Here is a 16,228-nt window from a genome sequence, read left to right on the forward strand (position 1 = left end):
GAAGGGAAGACAGACAGATAGCCAAGTGCCGACAGCTTCAGTCAGTGCTCCCAGAGGAAGTGTTGGTTTCACCAGATGAAATTAATACACAGAAGTCTTTACAGAGGCATTCAGATGTGACATTGTTTGAGGGGCCTGGCTATATGGCAGATGTATAAAGCACTGAATCATATGTTTACATATAATTAGGTCTGTATTGACAAGCCAGGTTTTACTTTTGTTTAATAATTTCCTACATTAGCATCAAAGAGCTTGTTTTTATAATGAGAACACGTTTCCCTTTTTATTTTGCTTTGCTAAAGCTCTGTATTAACATCAAATGCAAATCATGACTCACGCAAAGGAGACCTGTATGTGTAAATATATCCATATTCATTTAAGGCCTCTAAAACAGACACAATTTTTAAAAATTTCCTTAATTTGTATATATTCAGGTAATTTTTTTTCTATGTGATCCTGTGTAGCGTTAAAAATTTTGTGACTACTACATAATTTCACTGTGCTTATTAACTTTCAAACATGTAGGATAGAATTTAAGATTCCAATTTCTGGGTCAGGAATTGTTTCCTTAGATACTCTGTAGAAAGATCAGTGTAATGCTGTTAAGACTTCAGTGATCTAAGGGGTAATTATGCAGAAAACACTACAAAAATAGATTTTTAAAATATGAGATCATTTGATATGATTGGAATAGGAAGCTGTAATGTAATCTGGGCTTGGCTGTATTTGCCTCATTTGTTTTTAAATACATTTAAAATGTTTCTAAACTCTACAGAAATAGCTGTAGATATTATAATATAATCATATAAGTTATACTAGATATCTAAATTAGCATTTAGGACTTGAGAACAAAGTTGATAAAATTTTTCATCTAAGCTGAGAGAACTAAAAGTGTTTTAAGATAAGTGTAGCAAGATTACAAGAAACGAAGACTTCAGGGATGTTTAAAATTGAACAGCATTATTAACAACTTTTATTCAAAAAGTATACACAACACACTGTTGGCATTGAGCACCATTCGATAAATATTTATTGGAAATTTTCACTGTAGAAGTTGCTTATTTTATATATATATATATTTGTGCTACCTTAGGAAACTGAATTTAGAATACTCAATAAATATGGAATCATGTGTTTTTTGCAAAATGGATAACCCTCTGATGTCTGAGCAAAGGCAATAGTGATCGAGCTCCTTTCCAACAGAATGTCATACCCATACTTTCCACCCCTGAAGCTTTCTCAGTGTAAGTTTTCTCATATTTCTGCTTGGACTATCAAATAGAACAAAGTTCTTGGAGATCCACAGTGGAGGATGCCAGCTTTTTAGATTAACACTGCTGAAGTTTTCCAATAGCTTTTACTTTAAATTCTTATTTATTTTTTTTTTTCCTTAAGGCCGAGCCCCTGACACCAAAACTCTCAATTTGGAGACAGTTGGAGTGAAAACTAATTCTGAAACTGGAAAGATTATTGTTGATGCCAGTGAAGCTACTTCTGTTCCTCACATTTATGCAGTTGGAGACATAACAGAGGTACTGAGTCTACATAAACTATTTTACAATAACAGGAAGCCAACTTTGTTCCTGACTAATAACTAGTCCCCAGATGTAGTCATGCTCTAGTGTATATCTTGTGTTTTGCACTTTTTCACTTGGCAGGACTGGACTGTTTATGCCAGCCACCTGGGTCAGTAATTTCCTTCACAGGGATCTTGTGAAGCATCTCAGCATGAGAGGTTATTGCTGATGTTTATCAGGGAGTGCATCATTGGTCAGAGGCTAATAATGATGTCTTTATCACTCTGATTATCTTTCTGTAATGTTTTTATCACTTTTGACATATGACTTCATACTGCCTGTGAATGCTGAGTGAAAGCAGTTCTTGCCTTCTGTAGCTGAGTACATTTATTGGGGATGACCATGACAAGTACTGTGACTGTATTTTGGGTGTTAATTGAGACTAATCACAAAACAGCTTTTCAGCTCCCTGATGCAAAATGCTTCAGACAAAACTACTTTACTCTAGAATAAGAAAAAGTAATTGCTTAAAATAGTAAATGCATTTGAATTTTGTTCATGATTATGTTTAATAAACATGAAGGGTGTGGCTTTTTTTTTTTTTTGAGAAGGTGACATTATAACCTAAGCAAAATAATCTACTTGTTAGATAAAACCAGATTCTGTAGTTTTATTCTAGTGCTATTAATAATCTATAGTCACATATGACAAGAATGTCTTGTCATGCTAAATGTGCACTTAAATACTTTCAATCTGCCAATTTTCATTTTATGTAAGAGCTCAGATTATTTGCTGTAAGTTGGGAATCCTCAAATATGTTGATTTCATAAAAGGAGTGTGTCTGGATTCTGAACTGTAGAGTTACAGGAAGATGGTGACATCATCTGCCTGCTGTGCCTGGAAAATCTGGACAATATGTAGAATACAGAGCAATGCTGGGCATTGCAAGATACAGAGTTCTCTCACCTGTTACTGAAATTTATGGAATTGAGGCCTTTCTATCAAGATTGCTTCTCATATAGTGCAGGCATCTGCCTTACAAGTCTGATAAAGCTAAATACTGTAGCAGTATCCAGACAGTATATATACCATTTTAGAGAAATTTAAGAGATTTCTCATTCTGCTATGTTTAAAGTGTTTTAAAGGTCTCTCAAATGTGTAAACCTTACAGGTGCTTTTAGTTTCTGAAGAGATGTAACAGATTAAATGACGTCTTGGGAATAGCCCTGCTAATTTCTGACTGGACTCTGGAGCTGCCAGAGACATTTAAATCTCATAAATCTGTTGACCACTCCTGACCTCTTCCCTCTGTGTAGACATGTGTTTCTTCCTGTCTGTCTCCATCTTCGTGAGGACTTGCCATTTCCTTTTAAATTGTGTTAAAACTTTTTCCTTCTCAGATATTTCTCCTTTATTTTTTCCTCCCTTACTCTACACAACTTCTCTGTCCTGTTGTCCTGTCCAGTCACTCAGAGCTTTGGGATTTTGTAGAGTTCCTCTCCTTTCTGCTCATTTCACATGCAGATTCCCTCTGTACTTGTCACTTCTTGCTCTCAGATACTTCCTAAAGTCCACTTTCTGCTCACAACAACCTCCTACACCTGCTTGTCCCCTGTATATATGCCTTAGCTAGCGTCCTGCTTTCCAAAATTTTCTTTTTAATTTAATCCAAGAAGCAGTTGTTAGAGGCTGGCAGGGCTTAGATTCTGCTGCTTATTTTGCTGCCAATCTGCAGTTATTTTGAGCATTTCCTTTTGGATGCTTTTTGTCTTCTGCTCTTTGAGGATTTAGTTTAAAAAGAAATATAATGTCGGAGGCAGGATGCTCTCCTCTTTCCTACTCTGTATCTAGAAAATCATGTCTTAATTTATTTGTCATTTTCATTTTGTCGTTAAAACTTGTATTTCCCTTTCCTGCTTTTGTCCTTATTAGTGCAGATTTTTGAACCTGATTGGTTCAATAGACACTTCTAAATATAAGTGTTAAAAACAGCAGTTTTTAACTGTTAAAAACACAGTTCTATGCTGTGCCCAATATACAGCTTGGAGACAAAATGAAAAAGTTAAGTCAGTGCTCTGTAGAATATTCCCTTAAACTATTATCTGTGTATTGGCTCAATGCAGAGAATTAAAGAGATCATCATATAGTACTCATACATTTCAAGTGTTCAGAGATAAAAAGAAACACTGCCACTATCTTATCTGACCCCAGCACAATGTGACCTGTGTAATTCCACTTACTAAGCAATGAAGTTTATTTTATTTGAATACTTAAATTAATTTAGTCTTTTTTTAAAAAGCAGAATTAATTTAGATAATAAATTTTATTGGCATGGGAACCAGCACTGAAACAAATTTCTGTGTTGGTGCATGTATCAAACTAACACACAAGAATCAAGGGCATCCTTCTAAGAATCACAAAGCTGCAGAGCTTGGTTGTGGTACTTTCTGGGTGTGACCTACCAAAAGAGCACAGGAAGGGGAATCTTGTTTCCTGTGAGTGAGTATCAATGATCCCTAAGAATCATTGTAAAACTTATTTTTTCCTCTGGTGTTCCTGCTCAGGATTTCTCTTAGCTCTGCTCTCTCCCTGTCACAGTTTCTTTGCTACCATAAACTGCTTTTGCTCAAATTTTGCAAGTCGTTCCCAAGCCCTCCTCCCTCCTTTACCACTCCACACTGAATAAACACTGAATTGCTACCAAAAAGCAAGAACTGCTTTTCTTGTTTGAATTCAGTGCCTTGGCTGAAAGGGGAGTGAGAGAGGGGGCAGCTGAGTTTCCTGATTGCTTGGAATGACGGTTTTCATTTGGGAGTCCTACCCAGCTGGTATAAATGGGAATCTGTGTGTGCGTGGGAGTCTTGTACCTCTGTATGACAAAAGGAATCCTAATGTTAGCCAAGATTTCATTTGAAAAAAAAAGGGAAAAAAATCTTCCTGATGTCCATCAGTTTGTGTACCCTCAAAAAACATTATTCAAGTTTTGGTGACATATTATTTTCAACTGGCAGGTGAAATTGCATTTCAGCATGTTCATCTTCTGTAATCAGGATCAGGAAGATCAAGCTGGAATTTTAGTTTGAATTCTTTTTTTTTCAGTGCTGATATAAACTCTCTGTGTTAAAATCCTTCCTTCAGTAGTGTTCTTGTTGAAAAGCATGGCACACACTATAAAGACATTTTCTCAGAAGGAGGTTTATCACATGGTCAGGCCGCTCTACATCTGTCATATTTCAAAGGCTGTTACAACAAAGATGTGTAGAGAAAGTGGAATGTACAGTATGTTGCTTTGAATAGAAATGAGACCAAAAAGAGTTGTGTTAGAACAAATACACATTACTTCAAAGCTTTTTAAACTCTCTTAGGACCATCTCGGTTAACTGTATAATCCACTGGAGGATTCTTATGAACAATTCGTATCCATAATTATCAGCAGAGTAGTTCTACACATGACTGCAATGCGAATGTTCATTTCAAATATTTACCAAGGAAGGTCTTCAAGTCATTGTTTATGAGGAATTGGGCTTTATCTGCATGGATGTTTTAGTAATTAGTTGGGTTTTATGGAATGCATGGCAGTGCTTTCACAATTTTATCTCTCGTTCCAATCTTCTATTCATTTCTGGAATGCCAAAACAACATATATTTCCTGCTACAGAAATGATTGGCAGAAATGTTTCAGGCAAATGCGTGTAAGAAAAAACAAATTTCATCTGGTAAATTACATTTACAGACTTGAAAGTCAAAATGCTGGATTTGAAAAATTGTGACTTGACGGATGTTGGAAAGAAAAAGGGATAAGACTTGCAGCTTTGTGATTTGTCACGAGCTGTGGAGGAAAAATAGATTAGCCTTCATTAACAATTAGAATTGTGATTTCTGTTATCAGGTTAGATATAATGTTTCAGATTGGTTTTTTGCAATTGAACTTTTAAGTGGTTATTAGTACAGATAAAAGTCTTGATGCCTATTAATATGTAGACAATTAATATGGTATGTGTACTGAAGAAAATGGTAGCTAATAGCATATACAGAGTCTGTCTACCAACATACAAAAAAAGATAAGCTGGTAAAAAAGAAGGGATTCCAGTAAATGCTCAAAAACTTTAGGATAATGAAAAAAAATGAAAAAGTTTGAATGTGTGTGATGGGGAATCCTTATTGTTTCCTGCTGAGAACTGGTTTTGAGACCTTATCGAATGACTGCCTCCAAATGGGGCTTTGCAGGTGTGTGACAAGTGTTGTAGCTAAATAGGATGTGTATTAATCAAAACTTCACACATTTTATAAAGTATTCCATGTTGTGCCACAAAAGTGTTTCTCAGTTATGGCTTTCTTTTGTTTCCGCATCATTCTTTCTAAATTTGTGACCTCTTTTCTCATGTCAGACAAGCATTTTGATGGTATGTCTTGGATGAACCCTTAACCAATGGGTTTTTTGTTAGATTTATGAACTTTGTTCAGTCTTTTTAACCTATATGGACTGTTCTTCCTTGGGCTTGTAAATATTCCCTTGCAAATACCTTCAATTTTCAAAAACTTTTAAGTTCTTTAAAACCAGCTCTGCTGTTCTGATGCTCCAGTGGTGCTGTGCCAGCACTCAGAATTAAGGTTCTGGCACATATATAGCACTGTTTGGATATAAAAAATAGCCAGGACTCATGGCTTGAACTCCAGTTCAAGCACATCCTGATCATATCCTGCTGTCATTCCATTTCTCACTTGCAGGAAGTTTGCATTTGCCAATAGCAATCCCTTTCAAGCCTCTCTCTATCAGCAGAGCCTGAGACCAGCACCAGCTCACTCTCTAGGTCACACTGTTAGCAAGAGTGTGTTCCACTTTTCCAGTCCAGGACCAACAGAGGAAGTCAGTAAGAGTGTCTACAAATAGCTAGGTTTTGTGCATGTATTCTGTAAAAATGTGTCAGACAATTTTTATTTTTTTAAAGGTCTGATGTTACAAAAACACTGTTGGTTTAAACAAGGCTCTTCTTGCTTTAAAAAGACGCTGAAATATTTCCTCGTGGCTTACTTTGGAGAGAAGAGGTGAACAGTCAGCATGTGAATATGTGCTGCTTTTCAAGAGATGACATGATAAGATATAAAGATTAGACATATTTGTGACATTTTCCCCCCTTTAAGACAGATAGTAAACTTAAACTTTAAAGCATGTTTGGACAGAAATCATAATTGCTTTTTCTATTTGGAGCCCTGGCTACCAAGCTGGAATTCCAAAGGTTTGGCCTTCCTCTGACCATTGTCCCAGGAGAAATCTTTGGATGCCGCTTCTCCTTAAGTTCAAAGTTTTGTGTTCTCTTCTTAGGGCCGTCCTGAATTAACACCCACAGCAATAGCTGCAGGAAAACTGCTGGCTCAGCGACTTTTCGGCCAGTCTTCAGAGCTGATGGACTATGACAGTGTGAGTTATGTCTTTTTTTCAGTAAGAACAATCTTTGGCTTTTTTTCTTTTAAAGAATTTTTAAGCAATTGGGTTTTGTCACCTTGAGTCCAGCTTTGACAGCAGCCAAAGCAGAGGTGTGTGTGCCCAAGCTGCACCTCTCAGTCGTGCACAGGTGTCTGCCAGGCAGCTGCTGCACATGGTTCAGCAGCAACACCTTCTGCTTCCTCCCAAGCAGGTGCCTACCACAGTCTTCACTCCCTTGGAGTACGGTTGTGTTGGCTTGTCAGAAGAAGCAGCTGTGCAACGTCATGGATCAGATAATATTGAGGTACGAGAACATTTTTAATTTTCTAGTTGTTGTCAGAGTTGCCCTGTGGAAAGGCAGAATTTTCACTGCTCTATCAGGTCAAAATTTTGATCCCCAAAATACTGCGTTTCCAGTTAGGGAGTTGGTGTCTCCAGAAGTGCTCACAACTTCAGTAGTATTGCAGCTGGTCACAATGAGAACTGTTACCTATTGGGCTTAAAATTACTGATAGGGTGTGACAACTCTAAAGTAGCTGCCATTTTAGCAAGTTACATTGTGCAGCATCATTTAATAACGGTTATGTTACGTTCTACAATTACCCTTGAAAAGATGTGTTGTGTTACTCTTACTCACTTGCCTCAGGGAAAATCATTAATGAAAAAATAATTTACTATTCAAAATGCAAAAAATAGAGTGGATTTTTTCGTGGGATGCATTATTGTAGATATGAAAAGATTATTGGATTTCATTATTTTCAGTAATCAAGGCACTGAACCTTTGGGAAAAGCTTGAAAATGCTAGTTTTTTTCCTTTAATTTGGTACATTAGTCTGAGTAGCATGATTTGTGAGGGTTTTTTCAGTTTTGTTTTTAATCTAATGATCCTCTGAGAAAGGTTTGTGTTAAGTTCTTACTGTGCTTTCCATAGTTTTCTTTAAAAAGGTTATAAAGAATTCAATTTTTGTACAAAGGTATAAATATATAGTAATAGTAGTTATTACAGTAATAAATACCAGGTTTTCACATAATAGTACTCGCTAACACAAAGTGTTATTGTTTTTCCTACCAGGTATACCATGCATATTACAAACCTTTAGAGTTTACAGTGGCTGAAAGAGATGCAACTCAATGCTATATAAAAGTGAGTTTTGTGGGCTTTTAACTTGCTTTTAACTTAAAATAGGATATGGTACAGCCAACTTTAAAGAGCACTGTTTGGCAAAACAAACATCTCAAGATGGATATTTTCTTGGTGACAGACATCTTGAAATTGCTGTATAGATATTAGCATTTTTCAGAACCAACATTCTCCTGATAAATGCCATCTTTGAACTGCTTTTAAGGTCTTAAGAAATATTTCAAAATCTACAGAGATCAATTTCTGCTTCTCCCAGCAAAGTTCTTAACTGGTTGCATTTATATCGACAATTAATATTTATATTGCAATATTTAGATCTCTTGCCAAAAGTACGATACCTTCAAGAATTAAACATGAGGCTTACAAAACTACAGTAACTATTCAGTCCCCACTTACGAAAATGAAAAAGCTCCTGGTTTAGACCAAAGTGCCAGACCTGAAAAGGGCCTTCTGCAGCAATCCAGTTGCTTCAGTGTTGGAAATATTTTTCATGCTTTTGCCTACAGTAGAGAATATTAGATAAGATGAAGCATAGTGTTAGTAGAATATATCATGGCTTTCTTTTTCTTCCTTTTCTTCTCATCATCAGGGAACAGTCTTTTTTGCATAAATGTGTCCATCAGTTAAATTATACAATATTTTATTGTTATGTAAGGAATATCCATTGTCAATAATTGCAATCAGTTTTTCTGACTGTATTTGTCAACTCTGAATTATGTAAATGCTTGCCTTAAGTGTCCCAAGTACCACTGTAACAAAGGTGATGATATTAAATTTTATGTATTCCCTTCGAATTATGCCAATTAGAGTAAATATTTAAGGGTGAAGTAGTAACAGCATAATAGCTGTTGAATGAAATTTAATATAGTCCTTACTAAACTCTCAAAGCATATAAACATTTAACTTGAGTCTTTCAAACTCTATTGCAAGAATTTTTCCTTTAAAATACCTTTGTTTAAAGTCCCACATCAGGATTGCTGCTGTTCCTGGCATTCCTGATGAAAGAATTTAAGCTTTTACTGAATAGCAAACCTAGTAGATTAGTGATAATTTAATGCTTGATGGGAAGATGCAGGGAGAGACTGACTTTCTTTTCATAATTATAAAGATGGTGTCCTTACAGGAACTAAAACGTTTTCATTAACTTCTCTAATAAAAGTTAAGTGTGCAATGACTCAGGCTGTCCTAGATACTTATTAACCTTCATCTTTGGCTGCTTCTGAGACTCATCTCCTTTTTAGGTTATGTGTCCTATGTGGTAAATGTATCTCACCAAACATGCTGCTGTGTTTACTGACTGGGTCACAAAGGCACAAAATATCCTGAAACTGGTAGTGGTCATCTGTGAAAATACAGCTGATAATGGTAGTGGTCATCCGTGAAAATACAGCTGATGAAAACAACAACACAGGCTTGGAGAGGTGCTGAGGTGGCCACTCAGTGGAAAAGAGCACTGGTCTGGTCACCAGACCACAGGAAGTACTTTGAGGATTTCATAAAAATGGCAAACAAAGTATTCAACACCAGAAATTATTATTGTCAGTGGCTCCCTCAAGTCTGAAAGGAATACACTAATAAAGCTTCAATTCAGGAAAGTGCGTAAGGACAATAAGAGTAAGACCTATTGAAGTCAGTAAGACTTAAGCAAGTGCATAAGTTTTTGGCACACTGGAAATAAACAGCTGAACTAGGATCTTGGGGCACTCCAGTTTCATTTAATTCATCTTCATGCCTTATCTTTAAGTGTTCTAAGGCAAGATCTTTTTGTGATGTATTGTTTTCAGATGGTGTGCTTACGAGAGAGGGAGCAACGAATACTTGGCCTTCATTTCATTGGACCAAATGCAGGCGAAGTTATTCAAGGATTTGCTCTTGGAATCAAGTAAGTACAAAAGAATGTCTCTAGCTTCTAAAGCCTGCTTCTTAAGTTATTGTAAGATTATAAAAGATAGCTGCCTAGTTCTGGCAACACTATAAAGAATGCATGCTTTTTGTTACTTTTATGGAGTATTGCACATATTTTCACTAAAAATACTGCAGTTCTTCATTAAGATGTACTGGATTTCGTTACTGTAATACTGGATATAGTTAGGGAACAACTGAGGAAAATATATTGTTAATTTGATACAGTTAAAGCAAAGAACAGAATTAAGCATTAACTTAACTAACTTAATTTTTTCAGTGTACCTTCTTTTGCATTCTGTGCACGGTATAGGAAATCACCATACAGTTTTGCAAGTTACTTCTTTAAAAATATATTTGTGCTTTATTTACACCTGCCAAGCATTTCCTTTGCTAATCTCATCTTTAAATTTTCACAACCATGGCTTCTTAAAAGTCCAGCAAGGTTTGCATGAATTCTTATATAGCTGGGGTATAAACTAAATATAGTATAGTAAAAAAGGAACTTCTGTAAGATGATGGGAGATGGAAGATACATTTTTTTTTAAGTGGTGTGGTAATTGTAATAAAAAACTTGTCCTTTTTGATCTGATCTTAAGATTTTGCTCAAATATTAATATAGAAGTCCTCCATTTGAAGGAGTAAGGAGTGATTCTCGGTCCTCTGGTTAAATGGAAAATTCTTGCTATGCTTTTTTGTGCGCTACAATTATTTCTCATTTGTTTTTTCCTTTCCCCTTCTTATTGCTAATTCACATCTTCAGAAATGTTGATTCCTATATTTAGGAATTACAAAAAATTACAAAATTACAAAAATTACAAATTACAAAATTTTAATTTTTAACTCCCTCTTCAAAGAAAGTAGTCTGGGACATCATAAATCATCTCCAGTTGTGGTGTCAGTTCATTTTCCTAAATTTGATCACCATTGTACTGCACTTTTAGTCCTGCAGTTGTGAGTGACTATTATAAATGAAAAGCAGAAAGGATTAAGAAGGCAGGACCACAAGTATCATGTGAAGAATATCTTGGAAATCACTGATTGCAGTGTACCCTCAGTACACATTTTCAACATGTGTTTGTAGTCCATTAATTGCCAGTGGTATAGATTCTAGAACTACATTTTTTAGGATGTCATTGTTTTGAAGTTTTATCCAAAATAACCATTGAAAAGGAAGCACATGAAACTGGAGTGTTTTTCTGCCTTGCTTGAGGGAAATGAAAACTTTAGCCACAGTAAGAGGCTTTCAGCAGGTCAGATTCCTGTATTGGTTTCTATTGCATTTCACAAATCCAGAGCTTTCAATGTGGAACCCCCACTGTAAAAGCTGCTCCTCTCTTTTGTCAAATATTAGGTCTTGTTTCAGCCTCTCTGAAGGATGAGTTTTCATCTTCCCTCCCCACCCAGCACTCCAGTAATATCTGTGGTCAGCAAAGATCTTTTGCTTGTCAGTGCTTTTTTGGATGTAAGTGGAGACACCAGAAGGCATCTATGGCTTCCTTCCCTGTATTTTGTAGAGAGAGATAACATTATTCCATAGAGAGCTTGAAACAATCCTTAAATTTAGGGCCATTTCAGCTATTCTTACTGCATGGCCTGCCAGGAATAGCAGTTCAAAAGAAAGTCATCAAATCTTAAGAATGTTACTGGACAAGTAAGGGAATTAAGCAAGCGGGATTGTAGCATAGGGGGTTTTTGGTGGGTTTAGTTTGCTTGGGTTTTTTGTTTTTTCAAATAAGAGACCTTTTTTATGTCTCTTATAACATTGTTTAGTGCAAGCACCAGAGACTTTAAGTTCATGGAAGAATATCATGGTATTATTTCCTTCAGCAGATTCTTTCCAACAGTTCTAATTAAGATTTTCTTCCTCCATGTGTATGTGTGCATTTTTTCCATCTGGAGTTAGTGAAACACACATGTATGTACAAGAAAAGCTGAAGGTTGCAGTTTTGTCACATGTTTTTGCCACAGGCTCAATTGTGACTTAGGGTAAATTGCTTAATTCTCTGTCTCAACTCTTAAGACAATTCTTTCCTACCTCAGTGTTGGGAAGCTGGGCGTCTACGTGTTGTGTAAGTGCCTGAGAAATAATAGACAGCATTGTTTGAAGAACAAATGCAACTCCTCTACCTCATCAAATGGACAAGAGCATAATTACTTTGATGTTTTAGTACCTTCTAGCTGCTTCAGGTGTATAGCATGACTTTGTGGGTCATTTTTTGTTACTGCTGTTTTTTGGTAGATGTGGTGCTACGTATCCTCAGATGATGAAGACGGTTGGCATTCACCCCACCTGTGCTGAAGAAGTTACCAAGTTGCGCATTACAAAGCGTTCTGGCCTGGATGCAACAGTCACAGGCTGCTGAGGTTAAATACCATCCCTGGAAAGAAGGAAAAAAAGCACAAAACATATTTGTAAAGAAAAGGGGCACTTGAAGTTGAAACAGCTTTAATGGTTCAGGTTACAGGAATCTTTCTTGTTCTCCTTGTAGAGAGCTTTTTCTCACAGCCAGAAGTTTTCTTTACACCATCACAGTTCTAAAACCAATGTAGTCCTGCTGCAACAAATCTCTCTTTCTAAGTGCCTAGAGCTCTTCTGTTGCAGGGAGCTAGGGAATGATTACAGTATTTTATATGTAAATATAACTAAAGCCCATGACATCTGAAACCATCTACAAATGAAGCAGTTATCATTTGGTTTTTTCTGCTGGCACGACTGACTGCCAGCAGAAGAGTCTCAGATGCTGGGAATCAGACAGGGCATCCCTTAGAAGTCTGGTGGGATGCTTTGCCCTGCATGCTTGGATTGCTCATTACTGATCCTAATATTGAACACTGAGACTCTGCATTCACTAGTGGAAACAAATTCCTGGAGTGGGCAACAAAGGGTAAGAAGTCATCTTTGGGTTTTTTCCTTTAAATGTAATATGTAAAGGAATTTAATAGAAAATCACCTCAAGCTGTACTGCTGCTGGAAGAATCATAATGGATTAATCAGTAGCAGCCTGGTCACAGTGTTATGGTGAGGACTGAGAATGAATGATCTCAGAGGTGCTAAAGGACGAGTTGGATTTTATGGTGGCGCCTCTGCCTACTCCTGAAATTTTTACTTCAGCTCAGTCCAAACTAAATTGACACATCTCACAAATTACTGCTTGAACAGAGTATATTAAGCTGACGAGTAAAACCTCTAATAATCCACCTTATGCCACATTTTCTGTTTTATAGAATGCAGAAATATGGCTGACACTGAAATATTTTCTTGGCTTGTTTTTAAGGCTTTCTTACTGAGGAGCTAGAGACTATATCTGAACTGACTTATGTCTGGCTTTAATAAAACACGTTACTGAAGGGAACTACATTAAACAGTGATCCAGAAAAGAAATGATCCTGCCCTGAGCTAAGATATGAAATAATCATCTGCAAGTTTTTCTTTTTTTTTTTTTTCTTTTTTTTCCCTCGTCTACTGGCCCGAGTAAGAAAGCACTACCCTGTTGCAAATTCCTGCAGATTTTCATGCTCTCCAGAAGGGGGAGGTGCTGGCTCATCTGTGGCTGGAGAAAAAAAATTTGAGTGAAGCTTCTTGTGCAGAACCTTGCTAAGAGGTAGCCTGACAAAGGCAAACACAAACCAAACTGCGCTGAATTTCAGTGCCAGTCACAGTTGCAGTATTTTGATGAGCACAGTCACAGTTTCTTGCACCATTTACAGCAGAATAGAGCACATTGGAAGAGACCAGCTTCAGGTGAAATAAAATATATCCTTTTAGCAGTTAATTGATATCAGTGTTTTATGTGTGGAATTTGTTATTTTCATTCCAAATTTGTTTCAGTTTTGAAGAATAGTCTCATGATCATGTATACATCTGCTATTTTAATTTGATTGGTATTTCACTGCTGCCGCAACACAGACAAATGGTTGGCTTATATCAAGTGTGAAATAAGTTTTACCATGAGAATTATACCTGTCTGAGAAACTATTAGACAAAAGGGATCAAACCTTCCTTGTAAAATAGGATTTAACAGCATTTATCACACTCTAATAGATATGAGAATATTAAATTTTCAATTTTTTTTTTTAACAACAAAAGAAATCCTAAATGTTTTGTCTACAAATTTTCCTGGTTTTTTTTTGGTCCATGTTTCTGGTCCATAAAATAGGAAGAACTGATACAGTTGGACTACAAGTGGCATTCCCTATCACATCTGCTGATGCTATTTTTCATCTGGGAAGTCATCCATAAGTTTGTAGTTGACAAGAAATACTTGGATTGGAAATGTTGTTGAAACAATGCCTGAATTTTGCAGCTGCCTTTAGAAGAAATGATGAAAACTTTATATAAGTAGGTGCATACCTGAACATTCAGAAGTTTCTGTTTCCTTTAATAAAGGGCCTTATGAGTTTGATGCAGCCGAAATCCTTGCTAGACTTTCCTCAGCTGTTTACAAAAAAAAAGAGTTCAGAGTAAATTAGGGTTTCTTAAAATGTTTTACTTAAAATTTCAAAATATGGAGATACAGCCTAATAGAGATTTCACTGTGAGAAACAGGTCACCTCTGACAAAACTCTACCATTTATGCATGTGAGATTTTCTTTCTAGTGATTACCTATTATACTTCCTTTTGTTTCCCAAAAATGAAAGCATTGGTGTTTAACAGTGTAAAATCTGCTTTTCATCTCTGCCCTACGAGTGCATCCAGCAGATGGAATTTTCTGTCCCTGCAGACAAATCAATGGAAAGATGAGTTAATTTCATTCATCACAAAGTTCAAATTAGTTATTTGGGACAGCATATAGAGAGATCTCAAGGAAATGTGTTCTCAGTGTATATAGAGTGTGAAACAAAGGCATGTCATGGTTTTCAGAAGAAGCAGAACTGTCTTGGTTTTAGAATTGCTGAGTGGCCAGCATGAAATCGTTCCTGTCTCTTCAACAGCAGCCTGGTTCTGTTCCTCATTTAGTGGAAAATGCTGTTACCCCCTGAAGTAAAACTAAACATACAGTCCCACCTATATAATAATGTCAGAATCAACAGCAAGACAGAATAATGACAAATATTGTGATTGTGCTTATTTTCCTGAAGGATTCACCCAGGGATGGTGCTTAAGAATTGCTTTTAAGAGCCTGACTAATGTAAATTGAAACAATTGATGTACATCGCAACTTACTGATTGCATGTGAAAATGTACCAAAAAAAATGTAGTCAGGCTTCTTAGGGTGCCAGCTGATGAGGATTTGTTTGTCAAACCACACCACGGTGCAAACAAGTCTGAGCTTTGCTGGGTCCCTCATACGTGTGATCCAATATTTATTGTGTTGTGAATTAATTAATGAATAAAGAATATTTTTTTCTAGTAAATGTGTGATTGCACTTGCTTAATTTTGTAGATACGATTTCTGCTTACCGTAGATATATTTTTTGATCTTAATGCTGTCTCTCTTGGTTGAAGTATGTATTAAGGAAACAAAATAGGCAGAATCAGACCTTTTATTAAGGAAATGTTGATACCTCTGTATCTGTGTGTAACCTGAATAACAATTGAGATTCTTCCAGGCTGGATGGCCTCTTATTTTAAATTTAAATTAAGAGAACCTGTAGACTTGGTAAGTATTGTCTTGTTTACTCCAGCTAACAAGGTCTAACAGGTATTTTCACTGCCCCTGCATGCTTCTAAAAGTCTTGTCAAGAGTAAACACCCTTAGTGCAGTCAGAGTATTATACAGGGCTACAGTATTCTACATGAGCTGTTCATTTTTGGGTTTAAACTAGAACACAGAGTAGAGAAAATGCATAGCTATACAAAGCAAATTAGTAGCTGTGGGTACTGCTAGGTAAAAATATCAGATAATTAATAGAGAAATGACTAGCAAAATATATTTAGAATGCTGAGAAGCTTCTCTGTCAGAAAAGCAAGGGGGTACATTTTTAAATTAATCTCAATTTTCTTTTATGTCTTAAAGTCCACTGATTTTGATGAGAAGTTCCCATTAAGTCAGGTGATATTGAGCTTCTGAAATAGGCTGGTTTAGTATTGCCTCAGTATATGCCCTGTATTTGATGGTGAGAATGAATATTGACTTCACTGTATATAAAGGCATTCCTATTTCTGCATTTTTAATCTATTTTAATTTCCTGAAATATTTCATTGCAGATTCTAATTAGAATAGCTAGTAACAGTGGCTTAAAAAGGGACTAAGGTAAGCATAATTCTTGATTATTTTTTGCTTATTTTCATATATCAC

General features: G+C 36.2%; 1 protein-coding gene across 1 annotated transcript in view; it reads left to right on the top strand.

Moving 5' to 3' along the window:
- TXNRD2 (thioredoxin reductase 2) overlaps positions 1-15,344 on the top strand; it is a 33,234-nt gene extending 17,890 nt beyond the window's left edge. The window contains exons 12-17 of the mRNA XM_005524366.3: positions 1,396-1,532; positions 6,841-6,936; positions 7,154-7,246; positions 8,015-8,086; positions 9,868-9,965; positions 12,228-15,344. Of these exons, the coding sequence (XP_005524423.2) occupies positions 1,396-1,532; positions 6,841-6,936; positions 7,154-7,246; positions 8,015-8,086; positions 9,868-9,965; positions 12,228-12,357 (626 nt within the window). The 3' untranslated portion in view covers positions 12,358-15,344. The remainder of the gene's footprint in view (positions 1-1,395; positions 1,533-6,840; positions 6,937-7,153; positions 7,247-8,014; positions 8,087-9,867; positions 9,966-12,227) is intronic.
- Positions 15,345-16,228: the final 884 nt, after the last annotated feature.

This window comes from Pseudopodoces humilis, chromosome 20 (genome assembly GCF_049639895.1).
Source record: "Pseudopodoces humilis isolate 2021_Gansu_Grassland_sample_001 chromosome 20, ASM4963989v1, whole genome shotgun sequence".
Lineage (NCBI taxonomy): Eukaryota > Metazoa > Chordata > Aves > Passeriformes > Paridae > Pseudopodoces > Pseudopodoces humilis.